The following is a 27,877-nucleotide window of genomic DNA, read 5'->3' as shown; positions in this document are numbered from 1 at the left end:
AAGTTCTTTTTTCTATTGTGATATAGGATTTTTTTTTCCCCTAGAGTTTACCAAAAGAGTAACTGCATCAATGATAAATAAAATCTGGACTACGTCTTCTAGTAGTCTGTTTCTTCTTCATGGTTTAAAACCAGCTTACACAGAAGCCACAGAAGGAATCACCTTGGAAGTCCATAGTTTTGTAATCAGAACCTCTCTTTCAATTAGTCATATTATAGTGTTGTAAATACAATAATTCCATCAATACTATGGAACAGTCATACTGCATTTGTATTAACATAAACTAGTGCTAATGTGGCATAGAGCTAATCTGATATGACAGTAATTGGCTGATGCCCAGCCATGGAGGCCCTTGAGCTACGCTTGCTCTCTCTTCTCTACAAGAACTGTCCTCTGAAACACTGGAAAGGAAAGAAACTGTGATACCACATCTTGCCTGCCAGCAATGAATGATGCTTCTTGCACCTGCAGCACCGACAAGTTCGAGGGAGGGGGAAGAGATTGTTCGGTTTGTGGGGAAAGTATATTTAAAGTGGAACTTGACCTCCTACAAACTTAAATATTAAGAAATCAGGATTTTCAGAACACCTTGTAAGACTAGATCACACTTGGCAAGTACCAATGGATATTAAACACAGAAAAGCCATAATAGCATTCGATCTGCTCCCTCTCCTTCCCTCTGTAACTACTGGGAGCTATACAATATCACCTAGTCTGCAGTAGGCTTTTGTTACACAGATGAAGCTTAAGAAGCTTAAAACTTAGTAAATGCTTTGGGGTTACCATTGTTGTCTTGTTCAGTGATCTACAGACAGGGCAGCGAGACTTAAACCTGAGACTGCAGCTGGGGTTCTCTGGTTAAAGACCTTAAAGGAGATCAACATAAGCAATGCCTAAGGATGGGAACCAGACCACAGACACAGCCCATCTCCCGTCTGGGCACAAAACCTAGTGGACAGACTCTCAAAAACAGGCTAGGGTCGGGAGTCTTCTGGATTACAGTCACAATAGGAACCACTTCTTTTGCTTTTGGGAATATGTCCTTCAAAGAGAGTCTTAGTGATGAGAGAGCCTCTCTCTTTTGTGAGGGAGGTTTCAAAGGAGTCATAGCAGATATCTAGGCTTTTTGTATTTGACTCATCAGCTCTATGAGTGCTTTGCTGTCTGGCTGTACAATGCCTTGCCTAATGCACCCTCATCCATGATGGAGCTCTTGGGTTCTACCTCAGAACAAATCAAACAACAATCAGAGACCTGTCTTAACTAGAAACCATCCTTTTCAACAGTATGGCACTAAAACCATGGATATTTTGGCAATATGCAACAGCATTATCTCAAAATACCAAAGCATACATGGCCTGTCAGCACTCAAAACAGTTTCCAGGGCACCAGTGAAACTGAGAATTTCTTTAGAGGGGGTGGGGAAGAGTACCCTAAAGAGAAGATTTAAGATCTGTGAAATGATGGGTTAGATTCTGGGTTTGACTTAAGTTTTTCTACATCTCTGATCTGGTCCTTGATCTGTAAAATGGGAGCAATAAAATTGCCCCAACCTGCAGCAGGGCTCCTGGTCTTAACTGATGTTTGTGAAGCACTTTGAGAGCCATGAATGAAAGAAACCGCTACCAAGCCCTCAGGCATAACTATAATGCCAACAAATACTGCAGAGTTGTTTCTAACGGTTTTCAGTGCCACAATGTCTAGGAAATGAGGGAAGGCAAAAGCATAGATGCACCCAGCACCACTTTGCTGCAGTGTAAATGCAAATGGTAGGAGCAGGTTTTATAGATTTCCCTCCAGGGAATTCTGTTGTAGCTACTATTTTCAATAATGCAGTAAAACTTGTACCTCTGTGGATTCAAACAGATGCTCTTACTAATAGCTCCAGTACCGAACCTATTATGAATTTGGCAAAATGCATCCCGGAGTTGAAAACCGTTATAAACCACATGGAAATGAATTAAGAAATTACTCACTTGCGCCCTGCAGATTTAAAGAGCTAGGTGCTGCTCAGCCACTCCTTACAACAATTAAACTCGGGCTAAATACCGCACAAGCACACCATAGTCCACCTTGCACAGGGCAAAAGTCCCACGGCATCTACAATAAAACGCTCTAACGTGCCAATTTACGAAGTTGCCTCTGCAGCTGCTGTTTTAGGACACGGAGAGAAAAAGCCAGGAGCACCAGCCCGGGCGAACAATCAGCGCCGGGCAGCGCGGCTCAGCCCGCTCCACTGCGCCAGCAGGAGCCATCGCCCAGCGCTGCCATGAGGGCTGGCAGAGGCGGATGGGGGCTGCGGGTCCCCCGGCAACAAGCAGGTGTCCGCCGGGAGAGGTGTGGAAGGCTGTGGGAAGCGCGTCCCCCCGCTCCCGCAGCGCTCCCCGGGCTGGGCGCGGAGCTGGCGGTTGTACCGCGCCGGGGCAGGCTGAAGCACTCGGGGAACGAGACCCAGCGAGCAAATAACGTACCGAAAAGGCTGCTCCGGGTTCCGCTCCGTGTGCCGCCCCCAGAGAGGGGCAGGAGCCAGGCAGAGGCGGGTCGGCCACCGCCAGCCCCGCAGCCCTGCCCGGCGCGCAGCCATTTGCCTTTGTTGCAGCCCCGCGCCCGCAAGGTGCGGCGCCAGGCCGGGCTGAGGCCGGAGCCCGCGCCCCGGGTCGCTGCCCCCTGAGGAGAACGGCCCCCGCAGCGCGGCACAGGGGAGATGTCCTGCGGGATCGGCTCCCGAGAGGGACCTGCCCGCCCGCCGCCCGCACCTACCTGCGGAACCCGCTCGGGACGCCTCGCCTCCCGCCTTTGTTGTGCATGCCCCGGCAGCGCCGACCCGCCGCCGCCGCCTGTCCGCCCCTCCGCGCCCGCCGAGCTGGAGCCAGGCCCCGGCTTAGCCCGTCGCCACGGCAACGGCGGGCGCGCGGCGGCGCGTGCGGCGCGGGTGGGGTAACGGCCGCAGCGCGACGGCCGCGCGCTCGGGGAGGTGGTGAGGAGGGGCCGTGGTGAGGGGGAGAGCGGGGTGGGGGGAGGCGGCCCCAGAGCCGCGGTGGTTTGGGCACTTGGCTTTGGGGAGCGCTTGTGCTGCTGGAAGGGGAGAGGGTGACAGCCCCGGCAGCCACTCGCCCGACCCGGCGGCTCCGCGGCGGCTCCCGCGGGCACGTCCAGCCGCTCCCCGACCCGCCGTCGCCCGCCCGGCTCCCCAGCCCCGCACCCCTTCTTCCCCGGCGTGCCTCGCAGCTGCCGAGCTGGCCTTGGGTTAGCTCTCGGCTTCCTCAGTGGAGCTTGGGACCTCTCATCTTCCACATCCAGTAGCTTTTCTATACATTGACCACCAAGTCCCTAATATCTGATCACAGATTGCATGTTCTTTTGTCCTAAAGCAAACGTGGCTCTGGTGACTTGTATGACTGTACCAGCCTTCACAGACCTTTACACATGATGGGCAGCAGTGCTGCAACCACTGGAGCTGCATAGAGAATAAATATGATGATAATAATAATAATAATAATAATAATGATGCTTCAATTCTCCCCTGTTCCTGCAGATAGAAAGGAGCTGTATCTTTCATTTGCACCTATTTTCTTTTAACTCTCCACTCACTATAGGGGTAGCAGTGCCAGCTTGAACATTTCTTCCTTTCAGACAGTAAGGACTTCGCGAGCTTAATGGTTGCTTTGATTGTTTCTAGGGTTAAGTGTCGCAGTTCACCGGCTTTACAATGTCATGCTAGATGGAGCTGGGTCTTATTGTCCATCTGTATGTGCGTATGTTCATCTTGTTCCAAACAGGCAGCTTCTGGATTGGTGAGACATGTTAAGTGAAGTTTCTCTGATCAGAGTTGCTTGCTTTCAAGGGTTTTATTAAGTGACCAAGCATAGGAAAAGACATTGTTTCTGTTTGAGGATGTAATTAAATAGAGAAGAACTAAATTCTGCAGAGAAAGGCTGAATTTGGAGAGAAAGAAATAGCATGGCAACCCTGGGTTCTTCCTATGTGTTCCATATCTGATTATACAAACGCTTTTTCTTTCTGGGGCCCCTCAAACTGCCATTCCACCTTAGCAGAAAGGGATTCCAGTGGCACTGGGCTCACACAGCATCCTCCACTGCAGGCTCTTAAACCAAATTACAAACGCAACATACGGAAGCTCCTCAGTAAGCCTCAGTCTGAGAGAGGAAAAGACACAGGCAGAGGCAGAATGTGCTCAAGGTCACAGAGGAGCCTCTGGCACTGCTGGGAGAAAGAAATTGCTAGAGCTGCTGTGTCCTGACCTTGATCCTCACCTGCCAGACTTCACCCTCCTGTCCTAACCAGGCAGCTGGAGTGAACCCAGCCCTGGGCTCGAATATCACTCCTTTAGTAAACAATCTCTTTATTAATGAGTTTTTCACTATATTCCAGGATGCCTGGAGGATGAGCTGGTGCTAGTGTGCTATAAAGAAGGATGATAAGGAGAACTTGGAGACCAATTGTGATGATCTTTACAGCTCCCCCTGCAAAGAGCTGCCTCCTTTCCTGATGCATGCTAATTTATAAATAGCCCAGATTCTGCTACTTGGAGAAAGCTTTAATTTCTCCTTGTCGTTGATGTGCGTGATACTCTGCAGTGGAGAGCAGATGTTCATACCAGATTCTGCACCCATGGAAATCAGCAGTGGAAGACTTAGAGGTGAGAGGTGAAATAGCATCGGGGTTATCTCAAGTCTTCAGTTCAAGAGCTCCAGTTACAGCCAGTCTGAAAGGCCAGGAGATGCCCTTGGACTTAGCAGTGTAGTCTCAAGCATATGCCTGTGTCTCTGCTGGAGTTGAGCATCATGTTGTTTGCAGAGTCCAGTTACAGCTAAAGCTGAAAAAAAAAAAATCTGTCTGTATAAAGAGGAATTTTCCTCAATTGCCGGAGCCAGCAGAGGACACTGCTTTGTCTCTGGCTCTGAAAAGGCTGAGATTTGTGGGGTTTTTTTTGTTCCTTTTGCTGCCTTCTTCCCACTCCATGACTCTGATGGCACCTTTAGCAGGAGAACAGTCACTGTCCCTTTGTTTTTTATCCATATCCATCGTAGGATTTTGTTTTTCAGGTTGTTTGCTGCTGCTGAAACTATAGCAATATAGCTTTACTTAAGGAAGAAACAAAATCACATGACAAATCAGTCCAATTTATCACAACAGAAATGAGCAATTCAGCTAAATCACCCCCACAGGCCAGCTTAGACTGCATCAATATTTAACAACCTCACAGCTCTGGCTTCACCTCTGCCCCTCCTCATGTCACAGCCTGTCCCCCAGGTTTGTCACTCCACCGGTGGGGACAGCACCCCGTGCCTCCCTTGCTGTGAGCAGGGTCTGTCTCCAGGCTACCGGGGCAAACTGCTCACCATCCAGAGTGACACAGCCCCGGTCTGCTGGGCATGACCAAATTCTGCCCCTTTTTCCTTCCTGGTTGGACTACTTATGCAGCACATCTATGCCCCAGTAACAGCTCCCAGCTTTCTGAGCATGCCTGTGATCTCTGTCAATCAGACACATGGGAGCAGGACTGGACCCATCTCAGCTAACAGCCTCTCCTACAGTCCATTTTCAGGTGATAGTATAACCCAGACAGGACTGTTCACCTGGTAGCAGGCTGGATGGAGGTGGCTTCTGCTCAGCTGTGTTCCCATTACTCAAGCAGGAATATTTTATCCCAGGAGCTGCAGTGAAATAAATCAGCAACATGTGCTGTAAGTGGCCCAAGAGGACCTGAAAGGAGGATGAGCTGAGCTTTGCCACATCCCTCCCACCCGTGAGCAAAGGGGGGCAGCAGGGGAGATTTGGGATCTCTTCTGCTGGGCACCAGGCTCCAATCTCGCCACAGTGACTGGCATCCAAGAGCATCTCCCAGCTCCACCCCAGCATGCTGCAGTGGCTCCTCTCTGCCTGGGACAGCAACGGGAACAAGTGACAAGTTATACGGTTATATATGGCCATCAGCATGTTCCCTCATGGCTCTTGTGCCTTGGTTCCCCTCGTCTGTAAAATGGAGATGACTGAGATCTCCTGGTGACAAGCACAAAGTAAGAAAAAATATTTTTATTTATCAGGGCAGTGGTGGGGCAGGGGAATTTGCACTGCTGAGCTGGTAATAAATGATCCAGCAACTTGAATTCCTCCAGCAAGACTGCACCTTCCACCAGGCTCTCTGTTCACTTAAAAAACCCATTATACAGCAAATTGCACATTACAAAGGGGGAGTTCATTATCCACTCAAATGGCAGTGAGTGGCAGAGGCCATTACCATCACAATATATGGATTTTTGGTAAGAGGGCTCTGTAATTCACTTGGTATTTAACACTGTCCAGGGGGCTCATCTCTACATCAAATACATTAAGCAAAGCACCTTTGTTAATGTCCTCCTGTGCTAAAAAGCATAATGAGGGTGATAAGGAATAAACATAACATCAGAGGCTGCTGTCTCAAAATAGTTTGGGTCAGAGGCTGCGCGGCAGAGGGGACTACACTGTGCACAGAGGACTCATGTATTTGTGAGGGAACAGCTGGTTTGCTGCAGCTCATCCAGAGCCGCTGGGCGTTTTCCAGCACCAGGCCTGGCAGCTGCTGGGGTGTCACTTCCATCCCCTGTAGCATTTGGTGGCTGTCCCCCAGCCATTCCCCTCTGGTGGTCATAGGGCACCTGCCTTGCTATGGGCTCAGCTTAAAACTAACAGCAGGGCTGTGCAAAACAACATGTAAGTCAACAGACACATGCAAGTGCCCTGGCAAATACTTAACGGATTGTTCCACCAGTTAACTCTCCAAGAAAGGAACTGAGAGCCAATTCAATGCCTTCCGAATCACAGCTCTGTTAAAAAAGCTAACCTAGAGCACAGCTCTTCGTCTTGGCAGCTGTCCAGTTATTAATTTCAGTGTATCAGCTGCATCTGAATGGGCTTGGGCTTCTGCCCACTATTTGTATTTATTTGTTTTCCATTCATCTCCACTAAAATTAAAACTCAAAACCTTCTAGAGAGAATGTAAAACAAACATGCTGAACCAGTATTGCTGCCCACATACAATTGGCAGAAATCACTGTGCTTTTTTCCTCCTGTGCAGTGAGGTAAGATCTAATTCTTAAGACTCCCTGGGCCTCTCACCTAAAAAATTGCACAGGTGCGTACAGCACTAGCTGCAGTCTCGAGTTCTTGCTTTCTGGGCACATCAGTAAGTAGCAGCTTTTGGTACTTGACTGTAGGGTTTTATTGTGTATCAGGTCACAGTGACTGCAGAGGCCCTGTCCTGGAGACCTTTCTGGATTAAACAGCATCTGCATGGTTTAAGAAGACAAAGCTGAAGGTCCAGATGGTCACGATGAGGCTCCAATCCCATATAACAGTTTGGACTGCACCCATGTTATACTGCATTGCCCTGGCTGTGGAAAGAACTGTGTGCTTTATAGGAAAACACATATAAACCAAGAATATTGGCATTTTTTTTTTCTACCCTGGCTTTTTCCCTTGCTGCTATGAAGAGGCTGGTGGAGATTCCTCAGGCCAAGCTTGCTTGTGCCAACTGGAGAGAGCTGTTCTACCCTGCCGTAAGCACCCAGCCTGCCTACTGCTTGCCTGACTTCTTATCGATGTCTTGTTTTGTTCTGAATCCACTTTTATCCCAAAGCACATCACCTGATAAAATGTTTTGCTATAAAAGCCCAGGCTTTTACAATGGTGTGATTCTTCATGCAGCCAAGTGTGAAGAAGAATCAAAAAGCCAAAGGTCATGAACTTACTTTTAAAGTAATACAAATTACAAAATATCCTCGTTTACCACTGCAGCATTTAAATCCCATTTGCAACAGCAAAATCAGTAGCATCTAACTGTTGATGTACAGGAAGAGATTCTTAATGAATAAAGCACACTAAAATAAGGCTTTGGTCTTTTTCAGTGCTTTGTCTTACAATTCAAGTGTTTTCCTTCCTTAAAAACACACCCAAGTGAATGCGTAGTGCCAGGTATGAGTCTGGTTGAGTAAGAAATTCTACTGCCTGTTACCTAAAAGGATTTCTTTCCACCAATAAATAGAGTTCCCAGTTCTGCATGTAGAGCGTCATCAGGAATGACATCATCCTCCTCAAACTCATCTCCAAGCTTCTTCCACCACGGCCAGCGAGTGTATTTCAGCATAGTGTTGTGGGATTGTCTTGCCTTGGTAGCTACAGGGATTGATCGACTCATAAAGACATCAAGATCTTTTTCTGTGGCCTCTGCTAACCCTGGAGCATCTGTAAGAACAAGGAGAAGAGTTTTCTGTGTTTTGTTTCTTATGCTGCAGTTTTACAGCTATTTCAGACTAAAAAAGAAGGAGCACCACCCTCCACTTCCCACTGTCCCAGGTCACTCCTTTCCCCATGCTGGCATTATGATTTTATGGCCGCATGATAAACCTGATTGGAGAAGCCATCCAAATTAAGGCTAATTTGAAAAAAAATAAATATATAACAGGGGGAGGGAGAAGAAGAGGGGAAAGCAGGACTACTTCATTCAGGTGCAGTGGTGGCATCCATCCAAATTACTTTTTGTGAAACTATGACCTAACAGGATCTCCTGGTTGCCACTACTGGATCAGCACTCCTGCTGCAGGGTGACATCACTGTAAGTATTTCCACTGCTCTGGTGCAGCAGCTCTGTGTATGCCCTGCCTGGGGACACAGCACAGCGTAAGAGTCTGTTCTTGATTTGCCTGGCCAGAGAGTGATGAGCGGCAGTGGTGACACAACACGTGACACACCAAGGAATGGAATTTAGTAACTTGCTGAATTTTGTCCTGCTTGGGTGCTCTCTGGTGGCTGCAGTTTGCTATTCTCGCTCTTTCACTCCATGCTACTTGTCTGGAAGTAAGATAGCACAACACTGAATTTTGTTTCAAATAAAGGCAGAACAGAGAAAATGAAAACATGGGTTGGAATTCATAGCTCAAAGATTTCCCTCTTTATCTGGAAGAGGTGAGAGCTCTTCAGCCAGCAGCTTACTTACAACACAAGAAAACAGAACAAAGCAAAACAAATATAGATGAAGAGGTTGTGTGAAATCCCCTTCTTAGACATTTTAAAGCCTTTTACAGGGCCATTGCTTTTCTTGTGAACATATCAGAGAGAGACTTCTAGCAGAAGAATAAGCTGCTCCTTGAAAAGCAGGTGTCTATACTTAACCTATAGCAACACCTAGATTATCTCTAACAATGCCTGAATCTCAAAATAAGGCAAGTAGCAAAGGAAGAAAGATATTTCGGTTTTGAAATGAGGCTTTACTACTGTTGCCTCTAATTTTCTCTCTAAATTATTTTAATCCAAACGGTAATCAAATCTAAAACCAGAGCAGTCACATACTCATTAGCAGCTCCACATCGGTGTTGACCTGAGCCATTAACGTCTCTCTCCGCTGTGCTGCTCTCTGATCCAGTCTGCTCCTCAACAGGAACTGCGCCAGCTTTTCCTGGGCCTGCACATGCAATTCCTTACTAATTTCTTCTGACATTTGAGAAGCCTGGAGGAAAAATTACAGTTTATTACTGTTAGGGGCTGGTTATTTTAAATCTTTTAGGGGCAGAATAATATCTAAACAAGGAATGCAAATGCTGCTCTTAATTGTTAACTTAATAATTTTGCTTTCTCTGCAGCTCTCTCCAAAACTAACCATCAAGCATATAAATTTTCCAATTACAGTTTGCTTTGACCCCTTTTATTAGATTAATGGTTAAAATTCCCAATATCCTAGTACCTTGCTCCAAACAAGCAGGGTTAATATATGCATACCTCACACGGATTATCTTGATCAGAATTTATGAAGCTGAATACATTTAATCCTTACAGTATTTTATGTTGCATCATTAATGTGAATTATGAAATGACTAAGAAACAGACCGGATGCAACTTGATGTAGTCATCCACCTTCTGCTGCAAAGCCGGTCTCCGCTCATCAGTCAGTCCCTTGGGATCTTTCCAAGGAGAGAGAGGTCTCCTCCTTCTCCGTTTTTCCAAGAATTTACAAGCCTTTGTAAAGAACATACGCAAAAATGACAATTACAGACAGGAAGTTTGTCTTCTTGCTTTGTTTGTAATCAATCAATGAAAGAAAAATGTTTTCAGTACTGCATCTGTTAAAGCATAAATTTAGCTATGATGCTAACGACAACATACAATGGTAAGCACGAATACTAAATAGTAGGAACACTCATAATAAATTAGTGACTCATCTGCAGCATGGTGAAATTCCAACCTTACGTTGCAAAGAGGCAGCTCATAGATTTTAGTTACAAGACTGTATCAGGCTTTGTACCCTGTGCAAGGTTTAGCCCATCTAAGCAACTGTGGCTCTAGACTATCATCCTCTGAATAACTTTTAAAATAAACTATGGCTACATCGACAGTAAGAAAACAGAGTTTTTTGAGGCATTGCAATAATCTACTCAGTCCTATCTAATGTTTGAACAAAGCATATATACTTACTGCTCTCTGAATGACAACAGCCGCTTTATACTCCTTAAGAGATTGTCTCTGTTGATGAAAATTTCTTCTTGCTCTATATCCTCGCCAAAATCTCTGGATAGTTAATGCTGATTTGCCCTCCATCTCCTCCATGTATTTATTTACCTGACCTACAAATGTAACAAAAATCCAGTTATAAGACTGTGGGTTGGGGTCTCTTTACAATTTGCATTTTTATTCCTCAAACTAGATAGTACCAAAAAAAAGCTTGGGTGATATCAGGTAGAAACCCCTCTTCATCCAAGGTCCACTAGCTGTGGGCCATGTCTCAGAGAACTGTAGCTGCAAAAGAGCTTTGTAACACAAGAGAACTGGGTCTCCCTTTCTCCTGTGCCATTTTGAAGGCAGCAGATCTTTATCAGCAGTTAGTGAGCCCTTGCGCAATTAGCATGTTCTTTGTCAGATAATTGAGTCAGGAGAAGAGACTGTAAGACTGCAGCACAAAGAGATGTGCAAGATTAGGCAATATATTTGGAGAAAGTGTTCTTAAGGAGACCCAGACAGTTTAATCTTCTGATATAGTTTAATATAAATCATACTGGCATGGATTATTTCCAGTACGGCCAGCTGTCGTTCATGGAAGAGTCTCATGGCCCTCTGTCTCTGAAGTTGCATTTGCAGTTTTAGAGCCTCGTCTTCCTTCTGCTTTTTTAAATGCTGCAGCTCCTGTTCCCGTTTAGCTCTGCAATACACAAATACATTAACAATTAGCTTAAGTTGTTAATTTCTTAAAAGCATCTCTCTTTCTCTCTGTGTTAAATGGTCCAGCATCAAGGGCAGAAATCCACAAAGCCATCTGCCATTGCTGCTGTTGGCTGCAGGACCACACCAAGCAACGAGAAATCACCTGCAAGCTAACAAATTACCACACTATCTATAGCCACAAAAAATTCCGAGCCAGTCACTCAATATGGTATCAAATCGAAGGAGGTATTTTTACTTAGGATGAAGTTCTAAGGACCCTGAAGAGAATGATGCTGCATGTGGGACATTCACAGCTAGCAGAACTAGAACAACAATTTTGATTCCATCTTCTAAGGAAGAGATAAAGCAACATTAACCATCTGCTCCAGTACACACCTTTTCCAGTGCATCCATCAGCATGCATGGCACATGCTTTCTGTAATACATATGATTATTTTTGTACCAACTGCAAGAGTAGATGAGAATGTTGGTTGTTAAGGCACACTTCTTAAATTTGGAGGGATTTTTTTTCTCCAGGAAATACAGACTGACGCATTTTCACCATCAACTTTGTTAACAGAACAACTACGAAAGAATTTTCTTGCAAATTCTTTCTGATCTGTACTGGTTGTTGTAATTTGAGGTTAGGATCTTGCCCCACTGTGCTTGGCTTTGGAAAAGTCCCAGCAGGCATTTCACGGAATAGACAACTGAAAACTCTAACTGGCCCTAAAGTGTTTAAGCTAATAATAGCCTGTATACCAATTATACATACACTAACATATTAATATAGAAACGAATATATTTATACTAAATATATTGATGTATCAATACTAATAATTACTGAGACCACCTGGACACGGCCTCAGTGAAGCACAAGGAGCTGTGAGCAGGGATTCCCCCTCCCTTCACTACTTCTTTGCGTCCCAGTGAACCTGACCTCATTAGCGGCTTAATGCTCAAGACTTCACGAGTTCACATCACAGCGAGGTAATGATGTGACTCCTCTTCTCCTATTGCAGCAAAATCATTTGCCCACTCAGGACCCGAGCACCCCCACTAGGCCCACAGCCCCAAGTTCTGCTCTCCTCTAGCACTTTTCCAGGGACAATGAAAGGAGCACCTTAAGCACTAGGAAAGAGAACAAATGGACAGAGCACAGGCGTATGGGGTGCCAGAAAGGGGGAAAAAAGGCTGTAGACTAAAACTAATGCCCAGAAATTTTGTTATTGCTGCATGTCACATACCTGTCGACTCACAGTACTATTATTTATGCATTTCCCAGAAACTGAGTTGTAATTTTTGCACTAACTCCTAAGTCTCCATAGCTGTGTGGGGAAAGATGGGATGGAAGCCATTTTGTGGGAGAGATGCTCTGGATTTAAAGATCTGGTCCTAAGTGATAAAACAGCCTCCACCACGATCTGAGAGATCATAATCCTTTTATGACAGTAATGTAGACTTGAAGCGTGCCCACACATCTGCCTACAGAGACAGATCATGATATATGTGATTACATCAGAACAGTCTCAAGGAAACTAGAGGTTTTCAGCCTACACACTTCTGCAAATTGGAGCTCTAAATCCTCACATTTTTAATCCAGGCAGCACAAATTATACTTCTAAGTGGAACGATGTCACAGGAGCAAACAGGACTTCTGATGACTTTTTTTTGGTATAACTATTAATAATTTTCCTTATAAATTTTTATCAGCTTCGCTAGGTAGAAAACTACAAGAATGTTTCATGAACTTCTCAGATGTGCATCTGTGAAACTACGAATAGTGTCTGTCAGATATGTAAATGTTTCTTTGATACTGATTCTTTCCCATGTAGTCTGCAAAACACATGTTCTTCTTCATTCTCTGTTCCTCCTAATGACAAGACATATTTGTTTGTACAAGACCACACTGTGATGGGGAAATGCCTTTGAAAAGAAGCAAAATACACACAGAGTAAGATCCAAGCTTCCTTCAGCAGTTCACAGCACAGATAAACCTTTCTCTGATCGATACAAACTATTGCCATTTTAACAGTTCTACAATTAGCGAAGTAATAGCGAACAATATTCACCAAGGCGACATTTCTGAAACCACAAAGTCTCAGAAGTTTATGACTTGCAGAGTTTAAGATTTTCTGCTGGAGCTGCAGGTGAGCCAAGTTCGGAGTTTCAACCTCAGCACTATTTAACCACACTTGTTCTAAAATAAATCTGTGAATATAACCAACCCCTGACTGCTAAAAATTCAAAAGTCCTCTTGAAAGTTCTTCTAAAGTCATGTTTACAGTATTCCAGACATTATTTTTCAGAGTAACACTAACTGCAGCTTTGACCTACACAGAAATAAACCAACACTGGAGCTGTACAGTCACTATATTGTGCTCGGTACCTTGGGACTGAGCCATGAACAAACAACTGTGAGAATATTAATACATTTCCATTACTCTCAATATTAAACAAACATTCAAAAGTCTATTTAAATGACTCAAGAACTACTTAAGAGGCATGCACTAACTCTTACAATACTGAAAATATGACACAACAAAGTCAAATAGCTTGTTGATTGCCAATAGCCTCGTCACCCTTTCCCTTCTGCTTTACCATGTTATGTCTTAGCCCATCACCCAAGTTTTCTGGGCTATGATTTTGGCTTGCAAGGTGCCTGATGAGGGACAGAATATTTGCTCAAAGTGTATGGTGGAGTAAAAAGGAGTGATCGGGATGTCATTCTTGGTGTTTCAGCACGAAAGCTGGAGTGCCTGGTGACCCTCAACAGACACACTGATTGCCCCTGCAAATCTTCCAAACTTTAAAGTTTACACCCTAGATAGTCCTGTATCTTCTTAATGCCAGTCTAGATAACAAATCTTAACTGTGCACTATTATCAAGGTGTTAGAAAGCAACGTGATTTGACTAATTGATTTATAAGATCTAGTTTTGACACAGCAGTGCTCAACATGTGCAAAAAAAGGTTGAAAAAACCTGCTGTGGAGTCCAAACTTGATTTAGATCCCTTAACCTATGTTAAATTCACAGTAAATTTCTCAAAAAAGTTTGCCTAACATGTGTTAACATTACTGATTAAATCCTTCTTCAAATAAGACAAGCGTTATTTTCATATCTTCATTTGTCTGTGGTGCTTCAAGTCAGAGGATACTATTTCTAGGTCATTGAGGTAACTCCAATTCTGAGAGTCAATGATTTCAAATATTAATGAAGAACAAAGTCTTGCAAGCACTATACTGAGCAGGCACTGTGGTCCTTAGTTTCTGTAGCACCCTGGCATGGCAGATTGGAAACTCCAGGACAGCTCCGCATTGAGCTTATGGTGGAATTTTGTGCCAAGTTAACTCTGAACCAGTTAACTGTTCTACCACCAGTCCATCATCTTCTAGTGCTATTTACTGTTCCACACTTTCAGTTTTCCATATGCCATAAATTTTTACACTGAAAGCATGATAGAAGTAAGTTTTTTCATGGAGAAGTTTGGCAGATGGGAAAGGGACAGTTGGAGCTTTTGGCACCAGAAGTAGCAGTTAGGTACTGCTGGAAAAGCACATTGTTTGGATGTTTCTGCTAAAAGAATCTGTAGCGAAACAGCTCACATTGGCATTACATTACCTTCATGTTTCAAAATAACAGCTGACTGGAACAAGGCATCTTCAAGACGAAAGACAGCTCAGTCAGCCCAAACTTATGCCCTGGGATATGGGAACAAATCCTCACAGAAGCTATTTCCAGGAAGGACAGGAAGTGAATGGGAATAGCCAGCATAGATTTATCACAGGCAAATCATATTTGACCAGCCTGACTGCCTTCTGTGATGAGATGACTGGCTCTGGGGACAAGGGGAGAGCAGCAGGTGTCATTTTCCTTGACTTTAGCAAGACTACCATCACAGTTGCCCATGCAGGGCAGGGCTGACACTCAGACGAATGTCCACAAACACATAAAACATGTTAACAGAAACCACATAAAGTTCAAATAGGAAGTTCTACACCTGGCACAAAATAACCTCATGAACTGGGACAGGTTGGATAGTGACTCCCTGGACAGCAGCGCCAATGGAAAGGACCTGGGGTTCTTGGTGGGTGACAAGTTGGACATGAGGCAGTAGTGTGCCCTTGTGGTAACAAAAGCTAGTTGTGTAGTGGGCTGCACGAGCACAAGCAGAGGCAGCAGGTCAAGGAAGATTATTATTTTGCTTTACTCAACACTCTTGAGGACACACCTGGAATATTTGCCATGCTCTACTGGGTCCTCCAGTAGAAGACAGTTGTTGACAAACTGAAGGGATAGAGACTGTTCAGACTGGGGCAATTAGGGCTACGGAATGTGTGATATACAGAGGCAAAGGGTTTGTGTAGGCTGAAGGAAAGGAAGACAGAGCCAGACTCTTAGAGATGCACAGAAAAAGGATAAGAGGCAGTGGTGAAAAGCTACAACAAGGAAATTTCCACTGGCTGTAACAGAAGAATTCTTCACAAGGTGGACCAAGTGAGATGGTGGGATCTTCATCCTTGGGGACCTGCAGAAGTGGATACAGCCCCAAGCAGCTGGATCTAGTCTGAGGCTGGCCCTGCTTCAAGCAGGAGGTAGGATTAGATGACTTAAATTTTCCCTGTCACTCTGTCACCCAAGAAAAACCAAACCAAACCAAACCAAACCAAACCAAACCAAACCAAACCAAACCAAACCAAACCAAACCAAACCAAACCAAACCAAACCAAACCAAACCAGATTCTCCTCTTTAGTGCTTTTTACAAAGCCAAACTGTTTACCTGAAGCTTCTCTGTAAAGTGGTCACTGCTTGGGGTAGTTTTTTCAGCCTTTTCCTTGTTTGAAATCCTCTCCACGTAGCCTGGATTATACAAGCTGCTTGATGCTGCCTCTGAAATCAATAAAGCAGTTGGTAGTGTATTTTCTCTGCATATAAAACCACTTTATTACTGCTGCGTATTTGGAACAATCTCAACATTTGGCCAATAAACATTGGGTTTCAAATGCATCAAAATTCAGTATTTGTAACAGCTTGGGGAATTTAAGGTCGTATAAGACAGTTACTATCATGAAGCCTGTACTTGCTCCAAAGGCAGCTAATCAGATCATCTGGATCGATGCTATGGTAAAAAAAAATGAATCTACAGCACAAATATAAAATGTATATTAGCTGCATTGATCAGTGTTAGAAATTTGTATTTAAGACACCTGAAGCATTTGATATTTCAAATTGTGGTTCAATCAAAATACTTGCACTAGAGAGGACAGAAAGACAAGTTTGGAGAATTAGCAGCAGGAAAAATGTTACACTTGCAGTATGATCAGAAGTCGCTGAAATGCAACAAATCTTGAAGAAAAAAAAAATCAATTCCATTCTTAAATGGAATTTTTTTATGAAAAAACCCCGCAACACAAAACACTCTGCTCTGTTGAAGATGAAATCAGGTCTCTACAAACATAACTTTGATTTCCTTTCAAGTATTTTCTCTGAGAAACCTGCATGTAAAATTCTGGCATGCAGCTCAAAAAACACACATCATTCCTTTTATTTGGAACACAGCCCAGAAGGTGTTCTTACCAAATATTTTTGCTATAAGACTTAATTCTATGTGAATGCTGCCTGGAATTCAGAGCTCTAAATCTGTGACACTGATGTGAGAAAAGCAGATACAGTTGTTTTTGTTTTATAGTTAGCAAAACTAAATTGATTCTTTTCCCCTATGGTTGTACAAAAATCTATGGTGAATCTGCAACAGAAAGTCAATCTCCCATGTCACAGTCCCAGATCTTAAACATTGGACAATTTCTTGATGTCTTCAAAAATGATGGAGAGAAAAAAAAATTAGGAAATTTTAAAATCTATTATTACAGTGAAAAAAATAACACAGGCTCTGAAAAGCGTCAACAAAGTGATAGAGTAAATCCATTCTAAACATGTATAGATCATACGTAACTAGGATTTCACATACAAAAGTTTCATTAAACTTCAGCACCTGCATTTCTCCTTTTCCATTGGATTGTTCCAAGTACAGCAGGTCCAAGAGTTGACCAAGATCCCTGTCAAACCCTTTGCCAGTCCACTGTTTACTTAAAAGCCCTTTTAATCCTAAGAAAGAGAGAGAGAGAGAGAGAGAAAAAGAGAAGCAGCATGTGATACTGCTCAGGTGAATTTTTCTTTTCAGGATTTCAAATTAACAATTTTCAAGCCAAAAAAATCAAACCTGATTCTATGTGCAAAAGAACAGTAGATTGGAGCTGAACACCATTCATCTTTCAATTCCAGCACAGAATATTATCAACAAATATCTGGTGCTCCAGCCATCACAGAGAAGTATTATACAGTGGTTGTAACTCTGTATGTCCAAGTCACTATCTATTGTGTCTACATAACTGGCAGTTAAATTGTCAATGTACTTTCAGTGTCTTATCAGAAAGTCATTGTAATGTACTAAAAGGATGTAAAGCACCATGCAAGTGCTGGCTTTTATTAGCACTGCCTTCATATTTTTCATAACAAAATCTATTTATTTACAACTAGAATTCTTTGATGTCTTATCTGTATAGAATAGTCTAATTGTGAGTACATGTGCATCCATTCCCTGAGACAAAGTAGCTTTTTAGGTTTGCAGTAGCTGAAAACCACATTTGTACTCCTCCCACAACACACACATACTTCCTGTGCTGCACACAGGCCACAAGTAGACAGTAACACCCACTCTTCAGCTTTCTATCAGACAAATTCCAGAGCTTGGGAGTTCTGCAGGGAGCTGAAGGGAAACGGAAGGAGGGCAGAAAGAAGACGTGTTTGGATAGACTCCTGAAGAAGGGCAGATTCAAATAACTTTTCCATCTTCAAATCATTGTCGATAAGCATATTCATACAGTGGGCAACTCCAACACTCACATATATACACACAGGATCTGGATATGGAGTACAAAGCCCTTCATGTAAACAGAAATGGCACCTCAGTTCTATCACACATGCACCATTTTGGAAAGATGATTACGATTATATACTTGAGGTGGGAGGCAGGTGAGACTCCAAATGGAGTCAGTGGGTGTCCCAAGGCCACCTGAGCTCTGCAGAAGCACGTAGCCTGGCTACAAAAGGCAAGACCCTCATAGGAGTCCTGCAGGTCTGACACAACCATTTGCCAGTTTCTGTACAGACTACGCAGCCACAGGCACCATCCAGCTACTGACAAGGAGTACAAGTGTGCTCCTCAGATGTGTCAGCCTATGGAAACGTGATGTAAAGACTCTGCTAGTTCCGGATATGTGAGGTTCAGGTGATGGCCCCACCCCCGGCAGGCTGCCCTTACTGGCAGAAGCTCACACTGAAGTACCTCACACTGGTAACAGCTCTGAGCCGCTGTGAAGCCAAGTTACTTCAATGAGATGGCCAGATGGTGGAAATGCTGTAACACTTTCTTTGTTGCTGCTTTTCCTCAAACTATCCAAAGGGTTCCAAATCCTGAGTGAAAACTAACATACGGACTCTAACTTTAAAAAAAAAAAAAAAAAGAGGAAAAAAGTGATCTTTTTTTTCTTAGTGGAAACAGGACACATATAGAAGAGAGATGGAGAGTCTCTAAATGACTGTGGCACATTGTGATTCTAGAGCAAAATAAAACATAACCCTTTGATGGAGATTTGCACCCCTTTAGACAAGCCAGCATTCTACAGCTGGGATAATCAGACCATCACAGCAGCTTCACAAGAATCGGCGATATGCTACCAGTCTTAGGCACATTATACTTAATTTCACACCAAGAGGAAGCCCTTCTCTCTCAATTCTGTAGGCAAAAGGGCAGCAACGCTGCCCATCTGGTCCAGAAATTTATTTGGCTGGTACTGCCACTGGGCAGCAGAAGCGTACAAAAAGGGAACTGGATCTTTTTGTCTAGCATACCCACTTTTTACTGTCCTTGTCCCCAAAGGACTGAGGCTGCTCACAAGTAGTTCTGATCATCAATAACATCCAGAATATAAAAGACCTGGCAAATATCAAAGCCTCTTTCTTAGTCTCCATGGGCATGACAGAAGACAAAAAGGTTTCCTGAAGCTCCCTGCTAGGCTAGAGACAGACACATTAAATGGAACACCTCATTAAGTAATGAAAAATATAGAGCAAATTATATGCATACTCAGCCTCCTCATCTAAAGACATCCAGACAAAAAGATAAACTCATTTCATGAATTCTTGCAAAGAGTTCAGTCTAATCACTTGGGTATCGAAAGACAGTCAGTTCCTCAATAAGAGAATAGCACCTATCAGATAAGCAGATCTGTAACAGCCAGGGTCAGAAGTTGGCTTTAAGTAAAACTTCCATGCTTCTGGATTAGTGAGCCTTAGCACACTGGCAGGTGTTTGACACAGGGCTCTTACCGTGATGGTGCAAGCACCCTGCACTAGGATCTCTCAATAGCCAATCTGCACAGGAAAAAAGATGCAGAACATCACATAGAAATAAGTATGGCCCATCAGGTTGGAAGTGACAAATAACAGCTTTAAACGTCAAGCTGCCATATGCAGAGTAATGAGAGGCAATGGGCACAGACTGAAGCACAGGAGGTTCCATCTAAACATGATGAGAAACTTCTTTACTTTGAGGGTGCCAGAGCCCTGGAACAGGCTGCCCAGAGGGGCTGTGGAGTCTCCTTCTCTGGAGACATTCAAAACCCACCTGGACACATTCCTGTGCAATCTGCTCTGGTGAACCTGCTTCAGCAGGTGGGTTGGACCAGATGATCTCCAGAGGCCCAGTCCAACCCCAACCACTCTGTGATTCTGTGAGTCCTCACTACACAGAAAATAATAAATCTAGAAACAGAAAGAGGTGTGGCACATTAAACTAAATGAAAAATAAGTGAAAAAAACGCCAACCAACCAACCAACCAACAAAAACCAACACAGCACTGCAGTTTCCATCTGTATTGGATAGTTACTGAACCAAGATGGGAAACCTCCATCTTTGTATTTTACAGTGAATATAAGAGGTCCCATGCATGTTTACAAACCTTTGTAGCGAGTTGTGAGTAACTTCACAAGCTGCTTGCAAAATTTTGCCACCAACAATAGCAGTTTTGTAGCCACATTTCCTATGACAGGATTGGTGGTAGATGAAAGCTTATAAACAAGTTCATCCAAAATGGAGTGAAGGGTCTCTTCATCAACCTGAAGCAAGACAGAGCTTAAAAAAATGGAGGGGGACAGAATTGAAAGGTTAGTTACAAATGGTGAGCTTTGTAACAGTGACTTATTTTTAGATTTGTCAGCGATTCAGCAAGCAAACATCCTCAGCTAGCTGGACCATCAATCTGATCCAGGCAGTACTACTGTTTCAATCAACCAATTCCCATTCCCTCAATTTAACAACAGGATAAATAAGTATTTTTTGCTATTTGTACAGCAATACTAGGAAAACCAACCAACCAATTCTTGTATATGAAAAAGTTCTATTTTACCAAGCAATAATGAACCAAGTTTTAAATTTTAAATTCAGAAAAACCAATTATTTAAAAACTACTAACCTATTGACTCTCAAAATGTTGTGTAAAATAGACATTGTTATAATTGCTGTTTCAGTATCATCTGTTATTAACAACTGCAGGAAGTGATCATTTTGCAGCACTGAAAAAGAAAACCAACACCACAAAAAACAAGCAAACAAGAAATCACACAGACAGAACAACAGAATTAAAAAACATATAAAACAAATAAACTTCATTATGGAACATAAGCCATAGCAAGTAGAACCAGATACTGTGTCTGGAACAAACTCCCTCTTTTATAATTTTTACACAAAACATACTGGAATAAGTAAACTACTTCAACATCCAAAAAACATGTCAAGCCCTGTTTTTCTGCCTGTGGATGTCCCTCAGGCACTGGTGTTGCAATGGAATAAAAGCTTATAAACCTTTTATGTTACACTAGTACCAGTTTCTTATTACAACAGTGGAATTATCACTGGGGCAACAATATCTGGAAAAGATAAGGACTTCAACCTTGACAGTTTGCTATACCAGGTTTACTTAATACAAGTCCACTGATGTCATTAGAGCACCATCTTTTTTTTATTTCAGTATATCTCTGTCTACATATTTAGTAATTTTTCTGGCCATGTGTGTTTTTAGTTACATATCTTACAATCCTTACATTTTTGTTCTATATTAGAAACAAAACCAAATTCTGCTTTTTAAAATCAGTGTGATTAACATTGGTTTAATTGAAAGCTTAGTTTGGTCAGAAGTGTACAGTAAATGTTGTTAGATATTCTTGGCATGGCAACAACTTCAGAAATCCGTGTTGAAGTCCACTTTTCAGGGTTGGCAATGTACCCTGGTCAAATTTCCGCATATATTAAACACACATAGGTAAAAAGATCAACAGTATCTTATCAGAAAACGAAACAAAACAGTAGGGTTTTTTAAGGTATAGAATTACAAAGGGAAATTACGGGAAAAGACTTTTCATGTTTGTCTCTGAAAAATCAGAGCGGGAACACTTTAGTATTTACCTTTAGTGGATATTTTCCACTTTAGATATTGCTGTTTCTGTTGAGTGGACTAGTTAAAGAAAATGAATTAACAGCTACTCCAATTTAGAAAACTAGGTGGACATTAGTTTAAGAGTGATTCTTGGTATCTGTACATGGCATAAATAAATTTTCAGGTGTTTTATGGGTTTACTTTTCCCTTACCACACACTGCTAGTTGAATGTGCCCACCGAACAGCCAGCAGATGGCATCAGCTACTGTTTGGAACCAGTGTAAAAAATCCTGTTTTTCTTTATCCTAAACAAAAGAGAAGTAGGTAAAAGCATTTGTATGTATCTTCACTGAAGACTCCAGCTTGATGTAGTGGAAAGGTTTGTATGCGTCAGGGATTTGGAGAACAGAACTCCATCTAATTCCCAAATGAGGTTGGTGAAACTGTAGGAATCAGTCAAAAAACCAACTTGCAAGTCCTTCAAGGCCAGAGATCAATCAAGAAAATCTAAACATACTAAAAAAAAGCATCCATTCCTGAAAATATCATAACAGGGAGAGAGAAGTTTTGTTTTCTCCTTAACAAATATTTGATAGTATAGGATGGTTAAGAAGACAAATAATAGCTCAGTACAAATGCATCATAGATTTAATCCACAAAGTGGGAAATATATTCTTTTAGATTAAAGCACAGGAAAAAAAAATGTAAAAAGTGGCCAAGGAGACAGCTAAAATGGAAAAGGCTCCTAAAACTGGCATGGTGAGGCTTCAGAAGCACCTCCTAGTTGGAAGTGTGGGAACAAACACCAAACCACGATTAAGCTGAGGTTTGATCAGGTTGCCAAACAGACTTCGTTATGTGCTGGTCTGTGATAATACCAGACTAGAAAGAATGATCAGGAAGAATCCAGGTTTTAACACATGAAGGCACATACACCTGCACACCCTGGAGTCTGTATTCCAGGTGTGAGCCACTGGTAATCTAAAATCTTGGTACGTGGGACAGCAAAGGAACTTTGGTTAGTACTGCATTGCTGAGAAATGTTGTTATAAAGAACTCGGCCTGATATCTCCCACATTTCTTGAGCCTCCTCAAATGAAACTGTGGAAAGCCTATTCCTGGATCCACGCTGTAACTCCCAGCTGACAGTCAAGATTTAACTTTTTATTTAGTTCTTACTGACAATGAGAGATGCAAAATCACAGTAGTAAATTAAGCTGTAATACTATCTGTTCCGTGTTTTGGCAATATGACAGTTTCTGAAAGCTATTTCAGTACTTCCCTTGACTTCAAAGACTTGCACAAAAAGCAAATGAGGGCAGAATAAACTACAAATCTCCACTGGTAGAGTGGGATTTCCAGAGTTCCACTGAACAAGCACCAAGTCTGGGTGCCCAGTCACTTCTGAGACCACAAGGTTTAAAAGCCAAAGTACTAATTATAATGTAGACTGCATTTGCATTCAAAAGAAATCTTTGCCCACAAGCATGACTCAAGTAGCATTTAGGCTGAGACATAATATGAAAGTGTGGGGGAAATTACATATTGTGGATAAGACTCAAGTTTCCTGGGATATCATTCAGGAAGCTTCCTTCTTAAGCACTAAATGCTCTTCTCAAGTAGAGAACTAACAGAAAATATGCTACGCTACTGCTACTTTCTGAGAATTGATTGTGTTTGGAATGCCCAGCACAATGCTCCATAGGAAACTTTTGACTAAATGCAAGAAGCCAGTGAGGCAAGAAATGAGATACTGAGGGGAAATGGGGATAGTAAGCTAGCAGAATACATGAGGTTGGTTATTTAATTTTTTTTCTTTCTTTTTTTTTTTTCCTTCTGACTCTGGAACACAGGATGTTTCAAACGTATGAGGGAACCTAGCAGGGCAAACCCTTTCTTCTATGCTACAAAGACAGCAATGTGAGGAAGTGTTCAAACTTAGAAATCCACAGAGTCTGCCTTTGGGGTTTCTAACATGCACATTTAGAAGCAGTGAGTATTTCAGGAATTTTTTCCCATTTTGTGGCAGAAATTGAATGGCAAAACAAGCTTCAACATATCTGATTTAAAGTCTTAAGACTTCCTAAACCTTTTTTTGTAAAGCTGAATAAAGCAGTGCGAACAGAGCTGTCACAAAGACTGAACTAATTGTATGCAAAGTTAAAAAGACACTACCGTGACTGGGATGCTGCCTTTTGTTAGGCAATTTTTTTCTATCATACTGCTCTAATTCTTCTATCCTACATTTAATTGCATTCCTTCCCCCGCTTTTAAAATTTGTGAAAAGTAGTAGCCATACTCTCTAAAAAAAACTATGATTAAAAAACTACCTTTGCGCACGTAATGGACTGAATGCTCCACAACAACAGGTTTCTATTTCAGAGCTCCGAGGCATAAGAAAAACTCTGTCATTTCTGGAAAATAAACTGTCATAATAGTGTCCCTAAAATAATATCCTTATACAATATGTAACCTTGGAAAGTTTACAGAAGTTCTCTGCTCTTTCAACTATGAAATTTAAATACCTTGATTGTTCGGATAAATCGTGCTTGCAGGCGTCTTCCCAAAAACAGCAGGTTGTCTATGGCTGAAGGAAGAAATTTATTGTGAAATTCCTCAGGATCTTCTTTCACCTCTAGTCCTACACAACAATGACTGAAATGGAAAAAGAAACAAGAAAAAAGAAAATCAACCTCAATAGTTGAGGGCCTGTTTGAACAGCTTTGAATGAATGTCACGTCATCGGAGAAGAAATGCTTCACTGGCATGGGACAATTCAACACTGAACAACAGTTAACTGCTGTGACTGGCTCCAAGGTAGCTGCCTCAAAAGGAAGAGGGATCACTGCCAGGCTAGAGACAGCAAGTATATTACTACTTATTATAGAACGTCTTAGTTCAAAACATATACAAGACACTTTCTCCTTTAGCTTCATAGGATCTGTTCAGGCCTGTTCCACGTGGTAGGGAAGGGCTCTGATGGTCACAAAGAAGGACAAAAAAAAAGAAAGGCAAAATAGAAAGGTAGACAAAAGCCTGATAAAGTGAGCCTGATGATGAATGGGGTGCAGATCAAGCAATGAAAATATGTATAAAAAAATATTACCACAAAATCTTCAGAAAGTCTGTCTACAACTTTTGCCTCTCTGAGCAATACATGTGGGCTAGAAATCAGTTCTTCAGATCTCAGTTTTCTCATTTTACTCACTGCAAACATGCTGGCCATTTCTAGACGACTTTTTACAAGAAACTGCATGTTTTACAACTAACAAGGTTTTCAGTTCTGTACTCTGCACTGATACTAGTGCAACAAAAGAATCTTCCTAACTTTTTATTCATTTTGCTTTCTGACACCTTATCTAGGCTTTTTGTGAATGCACACACGTAAAGCTTCGCTTCCCAAAGCCCTTGGAAAGCAAATTCTAGGCATGAAGCTGAGATTCATCTAGTTACAAAAGGACATATTTATAGCTAAAATAAATTTCTGTTTTCTCTGCAAACTGGAATAGCTTATAGGGGATGGTTTATGTATCCCACAACTCTGGCGATAAATCTTGTATCTCTCAGTGAAAATCTTGGCATTAAAAATTCATACTGCAGATATGGCATAAATAAGAGAAGGTTGTCTAATTGTTTCATGCCTTAGAATTTTGCTCCCTAATTAAACCAAAATCAAGTACAACTTGGGAAAATTTAAAACTTATTGTTTTTCCTGACATTGAAAACTGAGTTTGGATCACTGGGAATTTGAGTTTAAAGTTGTCTTATTTACTAGCTATGAATTAAGGTTAATTATGCCATTCTCACAATATCACTACATCAAGCTATCTAGTCTGTATTAACTTTGTTCTCTGTTATGTTTAAAGTGTAAATAGATACTTAAAATGGGTATATTAAATAGATATTTAAATAAAGTTAAGCCAAGCTGTGAGTCAATCAGGCTAAAGATTTTTGCAGGATGAAATCTAAGTAAACAAACTTTTAAAAATAACTACAATTCAAAATTAGCATTTACTGGGTAAGAATTGTGACACTGATGACTCCTGCTCACAAAAAATGTAAGACCGACACAAAAACTGTTCCCACCAAACAGTTTACCCAGCTCAATGAAACACAATGCGAATGAATTAAACAGGACCAATTAGGCTATGCCTGACCCCTCTGCTCTTGACTGCTCCCTGCACTTTAACCCTGCCCTTTCCTGAACAACAAGCCTTGTTCTGGATGGAAGCCCATGTATTACAGCTTGAAAAGAAAAAGAGTGAGATGAAAGGCCAGAAAGAAAACAAGAAAACTTTTTAGCATTTCTTTTTTACCTTAGTATCTCTGCTAGCTGGGCAGCAGTAGCCCAGCCTCCACGCAGTCGAGAATGGTCTTGTCTAAGGACCAGCATGCAGTACTGAGTAAGGTCATAGTTGTATATATCTTGCTTAATTTTTTTTGATTCTTCAGATCCTAAGGAAGCACTATTTAAAATTCCTGTGTGAAGTAGGAGAGAGACAGAGAGGAACACAAGAATCTGACACACAAGATTTTTTTTCCTTTTTCCAAAACATAAGAGGAATGTGTGCACACAGAGCCAGCATTAAGGTAATTCTAAAAGTGCTAACAACAGCATAAAATGTTTTTTTCAGCATTTTTCACTTCTACAGCTATAATCCATTTGTTATAATTGGGAAGGATAGCTAAACTCTAAACTTAGGTTTCTATTTTCTCATTACACGTTTAGTTCTAAAACGTGCATTACCTGGGATATAGCCCGTTTGTATGAATATTCTAGGCCAGATAAAACCACAACCACTGTGAAACATACGGCTTCCTTATAATTACATCCCAGTTTAGAACACGACCTAACTTGTTTCCACCATTCCTATGAGCAGAGGCTATGTGGCAAAAGGAAATACATGGGGACTCACACAGGAGTTCAGGATTGCATATCTATGTTAAAACTTAAAAATTTAATAGTGATGACCACTCTGGCTCTCTACCCAAAAGCACTGGGAGACAGTGGTTTGACCAAGTGTGAGATCCTTGCCCACATCAGCACAAGTCCTACAAACACAGTGGCAGCTAAGAAGGCTTCCCCTCCACTTGCTCACGAGGTCTTCCTCCTTACTCTTGTCAAGCCAAATGCCACTCAACCCTGTTCTCAGCAAAGGCTGCTTATCAACCTTACAGAGCTTCCAGCCCTGCCAGAAATACTCAGAAAAACCTGTTTAAGGAGGCAGATGGAAGGACTGTCCATACTCCATTACCTCATTCTTTTATTTTAGAAACGGTATTAATTACCCTTTAACTTGAGAAGCAGCAGGGGGATGTCCTGTTCTTTGCTCTCAGTGACCTGAGCAGCCAAGGCCAGCACCCGGGGGTCTGCAGCCGCCCACCCTGCGCTGGGCGCGTTGGCCATAGCAAACAGAGAGAGGCCCGAGATACCATCGATTCAAGCCTCCTTCCCTTTTCAATTGTTTCAGTGCAGGCGTGGGGGTCTTTAAGCAACCACTTCCATCAAGCCTCCAGCTCCCTCAGCGGGGAGTTCACGCTCCGATCTGCCCCCTAAGGAAGGAAAGAAACATGGAGGAAGCCCCATCCACGCTCCCTCACGTCGCCTCTCGAGGCCGCGGGCAGCAGGACCGGCTCTGCCAGCAGCGCAGGGCTCCAGCAGGGCGGCCCGAGAGAGGCCTCCCTGAAGGCCGCCAGCATCGCCTCAGCCACGGGCGGGGGCGGGAAGGGGCCGCGGAAGGGCGCTGCCCGCCAGCAGGGCGGCGAGGGAGAAGTGCCTTCTCCTATCACAGTCACCTCAGTTACCCGCGGTCTCCACCAGCGGCGGCCCCGATGCCACGGAGCGCCCGGGACGCTCTGAGGGAAACCCCTTTCCCGCTCACAGCCCCGATCCCTCTCACGGCCACGCGGGGGGCCCCGCACTTCGGGGCGGGGGGGGAAGGTCGGGGATCGGAAAACCAATCCCGCTGGCTCTAACCCGACCGCTCCCACATGCCCCCCCCTCCTCTCCCCTCCCAGCTGTGTGGTCGCGGCCGCTCTCCACCAACCAGAACTCTCCCTTGAAAGAGGAGGGTGTCATTTGCATATCCGCGTGCGGGGCTGGCACCTCCCACAGCCCCACTCGTGGAAATCTACAGAGCGCCGCCTCGCCGCCCAATCCGAACTCGCGCTGCCTGTGACGCACCGCTTGA

At 42.9% G+C, this 27,877-nt stretch overlaps 2 protein-coding genes across 11 annotated transcripts in view; both read right to left on the bottom strand.

Moving 5' to 3' along the window:
* The window catches only part of LOC136103432 (uncharacterized), a 54,283-nt gene extending 51,410 nt beyond the window's left edge, over positions 1 to 2,873 (bottom strand). For 4 of the 5 annotated variants that reach the window (XR_011739964.1, XR_010651607.2, XR_011739963.1 and 1 more), the window contains exon 1: positions 2,761 to 2,873. The gene's annotated coding sequence lies outside the window, so the exon portion shown is untranslated. The remainder of the gene's footprint in view (positions 1 to 2,760) is intronic. The other variant, XM_065841525.2, reaches the window with a different exon arrangement.
* Positions 2,874 to 3,851: 978 nt separating this feature from the next.
* On the bottom strand, positions 3,852 to 27,679 carry IQCB1 (IQ motif containing B1). 6 transcript variants are annotated; one of them, XM_065841194.2, is made up of 15 exons: positions 27,483 to 27,679; positions 26,976 to 27,239; positions 26,003 to 26,165; positions 24,212 to 24,341; positions 21,898 to 21,991; positions 20,726 to 20,825; positions 20,213 to 20,385; positions 17,185 to 17,297; positions 15,973 to 16,082; positions 11,046 to 11,188; positions 10,468 to 10,616; positions 9,883 to 10,011; positions 9,349 to 9,505; positions 8,015 to 8,244; positions 3,852 to 4,837 (listed from the first exon to the last, which is right to left on the bottom strand). In XM_065841194.2, exons 2-14 carry the CDS (start codon positions 27,091 to 27,093, stop codon positions 8,015 to 8,017), a joined length of 1,809 nt encoding a protein of 602 aa, XP_065697266.1. In that variant the 5' UTR covers positions 27,094 to 27,239; positions 27,483 to 27,679; the 3' UTR covers positions 3,852 to 4,837. The 6 variants fall into 6 exon arrangements, with proteins under 6 accessions (XP_065697266.1, XP_071666926.1, XP_065697267.1 ...); XM_071810825.1 differs by lacking the exon at positions 3,852 to 4,837 and adding an exon at positions 4,847 to 5,105; XM_065841195.2 differs by lacking the exon at positions 3,852 to 4,837 and adding an exon at positions 4,847 to 5,086.
* Positions 27,680 to 27,877: the final 198 nt, after the last annotated feature.

Source organism: Patagioenas fasciata, chromosome 7 (genome assembly GCF_037038585.1).
Source record: "Patagioenas fasciata isolate bPatFas1 chromosome 7, bPatFas1.hap1, whole genome shotgun sequence".
In the NCBI taxonomy this organism is placed as follows: Eukaryota; Metazoa; Chordata; class Aves; order Columbiformes; family Columbidae; genus Patagioenas; species Patagioenas fasciata.
The sequence above is the reverse complement of the archived record's forward strand: the minus strand, read 5'-3'. Positions and strand labels throughout refer to the sequence as shown.

What these genes read in the sequence shown, in the direction of transcription:
- IQCB1 (XM_065841194.2), bottom strand. Translation starts at nt 27,093, where the DNA reads ATGGCCAACGCGCCCAGCGCAGGGTGGGCGGCTGCAGACCCCCGGGTG. An exon ending in CAGCTAGCAGAGATACTAAG is followed by an intron (nt 24,342 to 26,002) that starts GTAAAAAAGAAA and finishes TTTCCATTTCAG; the next exon opens with TCATTGTTGTGTAGGACTAG. An exon ending in ACTACATCAAGTTGCATCCG is followed by an intron (nt 9,506 to 9,882) that starts GTCTGTTTCTTA and finishes TTTTTCCTCCAG; the next exon opens with GCTTCTCAAATGTCAGAAGA.